This window comes from Colobus angolensis, unplaced genomic scaffold (genome assembly GCF_000951035.1).
Source record: "Colobus angolensis palliatus isolate OR3802 unplaced genomic scaffold, Cang.pa_1.0 Scaffold349, whole genome shotgun sequence".
Classification (NCBI taxonomy): domain Eukaryota; kingdom Metazoa; phylum Chordata; class Mammalia; order Primates; family Cercopithecidae; genus Colobus; species Colobus angolensis.
Window position 1 is genome coordinate 1,062,904 of NW_012116810.1, and position 11,595 is coordinate 1,074,498.

At 42.9% G+C, this 11,595-nt stretch overlaps 1 protein-coding gene across 3 annotated transcripts in view; it reads right to left on the bottom strand.

The window, feature by feature from the left end:
- The window catches only part of LAPTM4B (lysosomal protein transmembrane 4 beta), an 85,157-nt gene that overhangs the window by 29,758 nt on the left and 43,804 nt on the right, over positions 1–11,595 (bottom strand). For all 3 annotated transcript variants that reach the window (XM_011952740.1, XM_011952741.1, XM_011952742.1), the window contains exons 3-5: positions 8,948–9,021; positions 8,162–8,284; positions 5,112–5,210 (exon numbers count right to left, since the gene is read on the bottom strand). In XM_011952740.1, the coding sequence (XP_011808130.1) occupies positions 5,112–5,210; positions 8,162–8,284; positions 8,948–9,021 (296 nt within the window). The remainder of the gene's footprint in view (positions 1–5,111; positions 5,211–8,161; positions 8,285–8,947; positions 9,022–11,595) is intronic.

The following is an 11,595-nucleotide window of genomic DNA, read 5'->3' on the forward strand; positions in this document are numbered from 1 at the left end:
ATATATAATATATACCCAATAAAATGAAAATATACATCCACACAAAAACTTGAATGTTCACAGCAGCATTATTCATAATAGCCAAAAAGTAGAAGCAACTCAAATGTCCGTCAGCTGATGAATGGATAGACAAAATGCGCCACCATCCATACAATGTGGTATTAACAACAACAAAAATAATGGGGCCGGGGCCGGGCACGGCAGCTCACGCCTGTAATCCTAACACTTTGGGAGGCCGAGGCAGGTGGATTGCCTGAGTTCAGGAGTTCGAGAACAGCCTGAGCAAAACTGCGAAACTCCATCTCTACTAAAATACAAAAAATTAGCTGCGTGTGGCAGCATGCGCCTATAGTCCCAGTTACGCAGGAGGCTGAGGCAGAATTGCTTGAACCCGCGAGGCGGAGGTTGCAGTGAGCCAAGATCGTGCCACGCACTCCACCCTGGGTGACAGAGCAAGACTCCATCTCCAAAATAAATAAATAAATTAAAAATAATAATAATGGGACTGGGCACGATGGCTCACACCTGTAATCCCAGCATTTTGGGAGGCCAAGATGGGTGGATCACTTGAGCCCAAGAGTTTGAGACCAGCCTGGCCAACATGGTGAAATCCCGTCTCCACTAAAAATACACAAATTAGCCAGACATTGTGATGCATGCCTGTAATCTCAGCTACGTGGCAGGCTGAGGCAGGAGACTCGAGCGAACCTGGGAGGTAGAGGCTGCAGTGAGCCAAGACTGCGCCACTGCACTCCAGCCTGGGTGACAGAGTGAGACTCTGTCTCAAAAAAAAAAAAAAAAAGAAAACACACACAACCAAAAAAACATATTGCATGATGATTGTATTTGTATGGAATGCCCAGAATAGGCAGTCTCATGGGCCTTTGCAAGGCCACATGCATTCACCTACTACACATTCCAAAAGGGGAAAAAACTTGGCCTGCTGTCTTTAAAAGCCCAGGTACTTCTTTCATTGACCTTATTTCTTATTTGACACTTCTGCAATATTGAATTGGAACTATTTAGTGGGCTGGGCATGGTGGCTCACGCCTGTAATGCCAGCACTTTGGGAGGCCGAGGTGGGCGGATCATGAGGTCAGGAGATCGAGACCATCCTGGCTCACACGGTGAAACCCCATCTCTACAAAAAATTAGCCGGGCATGGTGGTAGGCACCTACGGTCCCAGCTACTCGGGAGGCTCAAGCAGGAGAATGGAGTTAACCCTGAGGCGGAGCTTGCAAGTGAGCCAAGATTGCATCACTGTACTCCACCTTGGGCGACAGTGAGACTGTCTCAAAAAAAAAAAAAAAGAACTATTTAGTGTACTTCCCAAATTAACTTGCATTGATAGATTCTTCCCATCATCTATCTGCAGAGCTCGGGGGTAAGCACTGCTTCCTTTTCTCTCTTAGGACAGAGCAAAGCTGACAAGCGTCTTGTTTTGGGGCTTCAAAGAATCATGGTGATAACACTTATCACAGAGTAGGAGTAAATTTTGGTGATGAGAGGCACTAATCCAGTGAACCAGTGTATGAAACCAAAACATGCATACTCCTATTAATCTAAACTAACAATTACTGAGTCTTGGTTACTCGAGGTGGCTCATGCCTATAATCTCAGCATTTTGGGAGGAGGAGGCAGAGGGATCACTCGAGCCCAGGAGTTCCAGACTAGCCTGGGTGACATAGCGAAACCTCATCTCTAATAAAAATGGAAAAATTCGCCAGGTGTGGTGGTGTGTGCCTACAGTACCAGCTACTACTGGCCAGGCGGGAGGATCACCAGAGCCCGGGACACAGAGGTGGCAGTGAGGTAAGATCACACCAGGCCACTTCTCTCCAGCTTGGACCACACAACAAGACCCTGTCTTGAAAAAAATAAAAATAAAAATAAAAACTAATAATTAAGGAGTCTCTAGGTGCCAACGCATCAGTTTAGTGCTGGGAGGGATATAAAAATGAAGGCACTGGCCAGGGCCCACTGGCTCACACTTATAATCCCAGCACTGGGGGAGGCTGAGGCAGGAGAATTACTTGAGGCCAAAAGTTTGAGACCAGCCTGGGCAACATAGTAGGACCCCCTCATCTATGAAAAAAAATTATATAAAATATATAATAAAAATATATAAAATAAAATTTTATCTCACACACATATACATTTCTCCCATGTTGGAGACATTGATGTGAACAATTAGTATGGCCCCATTTATGAGACAATATTTGTGTTTTGCAATTTATAAAAGCACCATAGGGCAAGGATTTTTCTTATTCACTACCAAACCACAGTACTAGAACACAATCTGCCACGTGAGAGCTTCTCAATAAATATTTGCTGAATAAATGAATGAAGCACCTTCCATTATCTCAGTCAGGCTGCAGAATGTTTTATTAATTACCACTATTTAGTAAATAAAAAAACCAAGGCTCTGACCACAAAGCTAAAGGTAGTATTGACAACATTTAAAAATAAGTAAAAGGTGCGGTGGCTCACACCTGTAATTCCAGCACTTTGGGAGGCCGAGGTGGGAAGATCACGAAGTCAGGAGATTGAGACCATCCTGGCTAAATGATGAAACCCTGTCTCTACTAAAAATACAAAAAATTAGCCAGGCGTGATGGCACGCGCCTGTAGTCCCAACTACTAGGGAGGCTGAGGCAGGAGAATTGCTTGAACCAGGGAGGCGGACTTTGCAGTGAGCCGGGATCGTGCCACTGCACTCCAGCCTGGGTGACAGAGCGACACTCTGTCTCAAAAAAAAATAAATAACTAAAAAATAACTAAAAGAGTATAACTAAATGCTTAAGGGGATGGACACCCAATTTTCCATGATGTGATTATTCTGCACTGTACCAAAATATCTCATATACCCCATAAATACATATACTATGTACCCACAAAAATTTTTAAAAAATTAAGTGCATTCAAAAATATCTTTTAATATCTGTATTAATATATCAACGAGTATTATATTTTATTCTGCTATGGTTTTGCTAATTTAGACTACATGACTAGTAATGATGAACATGGTTGTGCCTTTAAAAATAAATAAATAAAATAAAATAGAAGTCATACTGACAGAAGCCAACCCTAGGTCCTCTGACTCAAAATGTGATGTGGGCATTTCAAATAAGTACAAGTGAAAATGTTTAAAAGATTTAAAAAGTCTTTTTAAAGATAATTGGGAGGTTCTAGCTTCTGAGTTTCTGGTAATGGTAGAGTTACCTTGGTCAGACTAACCTTCCTGCAGGTAAGATTTATAAAATCTAGAAAAATTACTCACACACAAATTTTAAGTCATGGGAGAGTAACCAAAAACATGCAGAAGTTAAAAGGGAGTCTACCCTTCAAAGACAAACTACAATGAGTGAGATGTGAGTCTGTGGCCTTTCACCAGGGGGCACTGCCAGCTCTGTCTGCAGCCTGGATGGTAGGCAGCCCTAGCCTCACGGGCCTGGGAGTCAAACAGCAGCCAAGAAGCTAGAACGGAGGAGCTGGAGCTGCAAGGCAGTAAGGACCAACATCCGTGTGTAAAATTCACTCACATCCTTAACTACTGAATGACACCTGAAATCATGGCGTTTTATGATGGAAATTTAGACTCAATTGATTTTCTTTCATTATTTTATGTATGTATGTATGTATGTATGTATGTATGTATGTTGGCAGAAGAGCTGAGGCAAGGCTTGTCTGACATAATGTAAAAGAGTCTTGGAACATGTTCTGGGTCCAGGGTCTAAAACCCCTTGTGGCCTATGGAACACTAAACTGTGCCAAAGGGTGGAAGGCTGCCCTATCACACTACAATCTAAGTCCAGGGCATAAAACCCCTTGTGGCTTGGACAGAACCCAGCACTCAGGGCATAAAACCCCTTGTAGCCTCTGGAATGTGTCCAGACTCACTGGCCCCTTGCTCCTTGCTCTCCAAAGATCATAAATTGATTGTATCTTGAATTAGAAGAATCTGTTCTCCCTTATCTCAAGTAGCAGAGCATATGTTAAACCATCACAGCTATGCCTGATGCTACGCTACCTTTCTATTCTCACGTCCTGACCTGTCTATCCCCATATCCGCACGTCCTCACTACCTGCTTCTTTGTTTGATTACCAATAGTGTGGGCTCCCAGAGCTCGGGGCCTTTGCAGCCTCCAAACTGGCATTGGACCCCTGGACCCACCCTATGTACTCTTAACTTAACTTGTCTCATTCCTTCGACTCCGCCGGACTTCGCAGACCTGGTGTTGGGTCTGAACACCCCAACATTTCTTTTTTTTTTTTTTGAGATGGAGCCTCGCCCTGTCGCCCAGGTTGGAGTACAGTGGCACGATCTCAGCTCACTGCAAGCTCCGCCTCCTGGGTTCGCACCATTCTCCTGCAGATCACGAAGTCAGGAGATTGAGACCATCCTGAGTAACACGGTGAAACCCCATCTCTACTAAAAATACAAAAAAATTAGCCGGGCTTGGTGGTAGGCGCCTGTGGTCCCAGCTACTGGGGAGGCTGAGGAAGGAGAATGCCATGAACCCGGGAGGCAAAGCTTGCAGTTAGCCAAGGTTGCACCACTGTACTCCAGCCTGGGCAACACAGTGAGACTCTGTCTCAAAAAATAAAAAATACAAAACAAAAAAATAAAGAAATTTATCTTGAGATAAATGAATAAATATAAGAGTGTACCTAACAGGGTTGCAGTGAATATATTTAAGTGAAATGTTTCAATGTTCAACAACAGGTAATTTATTAAATAATGATATTCATATAATGGATTGAGATAGAACAATATTCAGAAAATACTACACTTTTAGCAAAAAATTACAAAAGAATATTCATTACACAGACCTTGTAACAGACCTTGCAGTATTATATAGTATGTAATGTATAACATTATGTAAACTTATCTCTGTCCAAATATATTTTGGACTCCTTGATCAAACTGTGGAATTTTGGTTAGTGTTTACCTCTAATACAGACAGCATAGGAATTGTAATCTTAGGAAATCAAAAAGCAATTTGGATGTCCAAAGAAAGACAATAAACTGACCAAAGTTTGTTTACTTCTTTGGCATTCAGGAATACACTTAATATTTTTAGACTATAAGTAAAATCTTCATGCTTACCTTGAAAGTCAAGATAATGCTAATAAATAGAAGAATAATAAGGACCAAACAGGTAGGATTCACTGACATGACATCATCTCTGTAGGGAAAATTAGGAGGCTGCAAAAGAAAAGGGCCTCATTAGTAAATCTCATTAATCATTCCAGACAGTATTCCTTGGGCACCAATTCAGACATGCTTATCAGAAAGCAACTGATTAAAGCAGACAGCTATTATTTAGGACGAATGCAAAATTTCTAGCCTGACTCTGCCCTCCTACCATATAAAAGAAGTCAGTGATCTGTATCCAGGGACATTTTGTATATCCAGGGATCTCTGAAATTTGGATTCTCTGCAAGTTCTGAACCATTCCTTTTTTTTTTTTTAAACGGAGTTTCTCTCTGTTGCCCAGCTCAGCTACTTGGGAGGCTGGGGTGAGCAAATCACTTGAGTCCTGGTGCGGGAGGCTGTAGTGAGCCGAGATCATGCCACTGCACTCCAGCCACCTGGGCGACAGAGCCAGACCATGTTTCAAAAAAAAAAGTTCTGAACCATTCTAAAGGGCATATGCAGGGGAAGGGACAGAAACCTACTAAAATGATGGCTTCTTTGCAAAGAGCATTTGTGTTGATGGTACTTCTCCCAAGACAGCATATTCTCTTATACTAGCAAGTACTTCCAGGGCAGGGCAAAATAAGCACTACCATCCAAAATGCTTAACAACCAGGTCAAAGGGAACCTTCTCAGGAGGATCAAAGTCGGCTACTATGGTTAGAGGGAGTTGCTGGACTTTCCCCACAAAACACTCACACAGCAAGGATCAACGCCTACATCCCTGGCCTAGGCAAGTGAATGGGAAGGAGGCCTACTGTGCTATCTCATCTTTTATCTCTTCTTCACTGTTCAACACTATGTGTTTGGATTCCTCATGAACAATATTCTGAAACAAAGTTGTTTCCAATGTTGAAGAAGAACAAGGAGAAGGCCCGAGACTCATGTGCTTGGCTCCTGCTCACCAGGGTGAACACCACCTAATGGTTTTCAGTCTCCTTTCACTTGGGACAAAATATCTAAGAAATAAAATCATCATTCTTTGTGATCAGATCATGCAACTTTATTCTTTTATTAATAAAATAACTTGGCTAAGCACAGTGGCTCATGCCTATAATTTCAGAACTTTGGGAGGCTGAGGCAGGCAGATTGCTTGAGTACAGCTGTTTGAGACCAGCCTGGACAACATAGTCAAACCCCATCTCTAGTAAAAATACAAATTTAGCCGGGCATGGTGGTGCATGTCTGTAGTCCAAACTACTTGGGAGGCTAAGGTGGGAGCATGACTTGAGCCCAGAACATTGAGGCTGCAGGCTGGGCATGGTGGCTCATGCCTGTAATCTCAGCACTTTGGGAGGTCAAGGCGGGCGGATCACCTGAGGTCAGGAGTTCGAGACCAGCCTGGTCAACATGGCAAAACCCCACCTCTACTAAAAAAATACAAAAATTAACCGGGCATGGTAGTGGGCGCCTGTATTCCCAGCACTCTGGGAGGCCGATGAGGGTGGATCCCTTGAGGCTAAAAGTCTCAAACTAGCCTGGAAAAGATGGTGAGACCCCATCTCTACTAAAAATACAAAAAATTAGCCAGGCATGGTAGTAGGTGCCTGTAATCCCAGCTACTCGGGAGAATGAGGCAAGAGAATGGCTTGAACCCAGGGAGGCGGAGGTTGCAGAGAGCCGAGATCGCACCACTGCACTCCAGCCTGGGTGACAGAGTGAGACTACTCTGTCTCACAAAACAAACAAACAAACAAAAACGGTGAAGTTGGTCTGGTACAGTGAGTCAGACCTATAATGCCAGCACTTTGGGAGGCCAATGCTAGAGGATCACTTGAGTCCAGGAGTTTGAGACAAGTCTGGGCAACATGGTGAAACCCCCATCTCTACAAAAGATACAAAAAGAAAAATTAGGTGGGCATGGTGGTGCATGCCTGTAGTGCCAGCTACTCAAGAGGGTGAGATGGAAGGATCACATGAGACTGGGAGGTCAATGCTACAGTGAGCCATAATCACGCCACTGCACTCCAGCCTGGGTAACAGAGACCCTGTCTCAAAAATAAAGTTATTCCAACCTCATAACCATTATAAGCTTCTTAATACCCTGCCACAAATATTCACTCATATGATCAAAAGGACATTTAACCATAAACTAGTCCCAAAATGATGCTTGAGAAAGGGATTCTATGGTCAAACAAATTTGGGAGCTAGTATAGAGAAGAGTTCCACTCTCTTTTGATTTTTCTTTTTTTTTAGACGAGGCCTCACTCTATTGCCCAGGCTGGAGTGCAGGGGCGTGATCTTGGCTCACTGCAGCGTCCACCTCCCACGTTCAAGCAATTCTCCTGCCTCAGCCTCCCGAGTAGCTAGGATCACAGGCATGTGCCACCTTTCCCAGCTAATTATTTTGTTTGTTTGTTTTTGAGCAGAGTTTCACTTTCAATACACTAGCTGAGGCAAAAAGCTATCCTTTGTTGATTACTGAGAAAACTACATTTTACCAAATAAAACTATTAGTAACTGGACTATAATTTAAGTAGGCACATCAAACACTACCATCACTGCCACCAATCATAACCCCGGCCCTCAAAACTTTCTTATCAGGCCAGACACAGTGGCTCACACCTGTAATCCCAGCACTTTGGGAGGCCGAGATGGGTAGATCACCTGAGGTCAGGAGTTTGAGACCAGCCTGACCCACACAGTGAAACTCCATCTCTACTAAAAATACAGAATTAGCCAGGTATGTTGGTGCATGCCTATAATCCCAGCTAGGTGGGAGGCTGAGACCCTGGAGGCAGAGGTTTCAGTGAGCCAAGATCACATCCTTGCACTCTAGCCTGGGCAACAAGAGCAAGACTCCATCTCAAAAAAAAAAAAAAAAATTCTTATTGGTAATTCAGCTGCAAGCTAAAAATCCTGAAATTAATGTCTGTGTATCTCTATAACTACATCCCTTACTTAACCAGCTTCCCTAATGAAAAGAATTAATGAAAAGGAGCAGTAAGAGGTCCACATACCAGTTGCCGTATGTATTCCTGAATGGAGTTTGGATAAACAAGCACAGTGATTGCAACCAAGGTATTCAGGGCAAAATCAAAGATCTGGTAACAGAAGAATGGGATGATCCAGGCTGCACGTTGCTAAACAGAACAGAAAATAGAAAGTTAATGTGTTCAATATTATAAAACAATATTTTGTTAAATTCAAATAAATATTTTATTAATCTGAAAGGAAATGGAAAAATTGGAATTCATTAACCCATGTCATCGTGGAAACCAGTATGCCAAATATAAGCAGTCAACAAAGAAGCTTCAGTGAACATTTCCAGGGCTGGCTATGTGTGGTGGCTCACACCTGTAATCCCAGCATTTTGGGAGGCTGAGGTGGGTGGATCACTGGAGGTCAGGAGTTTGAGACTAGCCTGCCCAACATGGTGAAATCACGTCACTAACAAATACCAAACTCAGCAAAGTGTGGTGGCGCACACCCATAGTCCCAGCTACTCTGGAGGCTGAGGTGGAAGAATCACTTGAACTTGGGAGGCGGAGATTGCAGTGAGCTAAGATCACACCACTCTATTACAACCTATGTGACAGAGTGAGATCCTGTCTTCCCAAAAAAAAAAAAAATTTCCAGGACTATAATATTGGTTTTCCTAGTACCACATAATACAAACGAGAGATTTAAACAGAGATTCTTAACCGAAAACTGGAAAGTCACTTCTCACTTACTATAGACAGCAGCACAGATTACACATGTAAGAGACCAAGGAAAAGGCCAGCATCTTACTGCAAGCTGCTTACCTTGTACGCTCCGTAAGTAGCCATAGCACATATCAGAATCATGAGGAGAGAAATCGCAATGGCAATGCACATGTCTGCCAAAAGATTAAAAAGAAATTTTTTTAAAAAGACAATCAGTAGTGGATCCACTGTATGAACACGTTCAGTCTCTTCTCAAAGGCATTTTGTAAATAAACTAGCATAAAGTTACTAATAACTTTATACTAAGAGATTATTCTAAACAGAAAAAGGGATATTGGTTTACAGATTTTTTTAATGTTTGTTCTTCTGGTCCACTGGATTATATAAATCATGAATTAGGTATTATTTTATAGATATATAGGTGTCTAACTTCTATTTTATAAACTCATGTGTGCCTCAAAGCTCTAATGAAAGTCTTCATAGCTTTCCATCTTATTTAAAATAAAACCTCCACTTCTTATCAAGGTCTTGATTTTCCTCTTATTCCAGAGCATGTCTACCTCTCTAATCTTGCCTCACCTTGTCCCACTCTTGCTCGCTATAAGACAGCCATACCATCTGGTTCATTCTATTTTGCTTTATCTTTTTTTTTTTTTTTTTTTTGACATTTTTGAGACAGAGTCTCGCCCAGGCTGGAGTGCAGTGGCCGGATGTCAGCTCAAGGCAAACTCCGCATCCTAGGCTCAAGAGAGTCCCCACCTCAGCCCCCTAAGTAGCTGAGACTACAGGTCTGCTCCACCATGCCCAGCTAATTCTTTATAACATTTAGTAGAGACGGAGGTTTCACCATATTGGCCAGGCTGGTCTTGAACTCCTGACTTCAAGTGATCTGCCAGCCTCGGCCTCCCAAAGTTCTGGGATTACAGGGACAAGCCACCCTGCCCAGCCTTCAACTTCTTTTTTGCTTTAGTCAATCTCTGGTAAATAAGGGGTCTTATTTGGTCTCCCAAGCTGGAGTTGCAGTGGTGCAATCATGGCTCATTGCAGTTTCAATTGCTTGGGCATTGTCACTATGGGATTACAGGCACAGGCCACTGCACCCGGCCAAAAATTTCTTAAACCAACTTGGCAGGTACACAAGTGCTTGTAGCACCATTATTGGCTACAGGTAATAAATATTTTATAAATATTCTTTTATACCTACTCAATATTTAATAAGAAATAATTTTACAAAAATGAACTCCAAACTATTGGTTTTTTAAAACTGCTTTTCCTAGATTTGGCAGAACAAATTATTGTTAATGAGAAAAATAATACTGGTTTTCATTGTACATGCAACTTCTCTAAAAGCTTTGAATTTTTTCAATATAAAGATCTAGAGGGGAAAAAAATAATCCTCATAGTAAATCTCTGCTAAATTGTAAATCACATCCTGAACTGAAAAACATTAAAATGCAAACAACAACAACAATAAAATGCATCAGAGAAGCAGCCGGTGAGGAAAAGAGCATGAAAGGAGGAATACTGGACACCAAAGCTGACCTCGTTCCTGCTCAGCCAGCGACAAACAGGACCTCAACAGATCCAAGGGATTCTGTAGGCTTAATGCATCTGTAGTGTCAACTTGACTGGATTGAAGGATGCAAAGTATTGTTCCTGGGTGTGCCCGTGAAGGCGACGCCAAAGGAGATTAACATTTGAGTCAGTGGACTGGGAAACGCAGAACCACCCTCAATATGGGTGGGTACCATCTAATCAGCTGCCAGACCAGCTAGAATAAAGCAGGCAGGAGAAGATGGAAGAGCAGACTTGCTCAGTCTTCTGGCTTCCATCTTTCTCCTGTGCTGGATGCTTCCTGCCCTCGAACATCAGACGCCAAATACTTCAGCTTTCGTACTCTTGGACTTACACCAGTGGTTTTCCAGGGGTTCTTGGGCCACTAGCCACAAACTGAAGGCTGCACTGTCAGCTTCCCTACTTTTGAGGTTTTGGGACTCAGACTGATTCATCACTGGCTTCCTTGCTCTCTCAACTTGCAGATGGCCTATCATGGGACTTCACCTTGTGATCATGTAAGTCAATAAACTCCCTTAAATATATCCCATTAGTTCTGTCCCTCTAGGGAACCCTGGCTAATACAGCATCCTGAGATTTCAGTAAGACATTAGGAGAGCTTTTTATAGTATTCTTGTAGGCAAAGTAGGGAAATATACACAGTTTGGTTAGGTGGAACATCAAGATAAGTAGTGGAGTGGCTCTACCAGCTGGCTTCTGGTGCTATTCCAAAACCACTCTTCAACACCCCGTTCTCCGCCCCAGGCAGTGATCTGTTTGGGCTATCAACATACAGCTCTTTTGCCCTCCGCCCTCTGGTGAGGGAATGAGATCACAAGGAGGGAAGAGAGTGAGGGTGCCTCCCCTCTGAGTTGTCTCGGCTGGTGGTAGTCCTAGTTCAAATGTTACTGCTCCTCACAAAGGGGTTAAATCTAGGTGACTCTCGCATTTCCAGCTCCAGTAACCATGGCCTTCCATCCATTCTTCAACTCTAGAGAAGAAGAGTAAAATGGCTAGCCTAAATGATCCAAGTGACTTCACCAACTCTAGTGGTCTTCTCATACATACAAAGGTACCTTTGCAAAAAGTCTCCTTGAAAATAAACATCCAAGGCCGGGCGCGGTGGCTCAAGCCTGTAATCCCAGCACTTTGGGAGGCCGAGACGGGCGGATCACGAGGTCAGAAGATCGAGA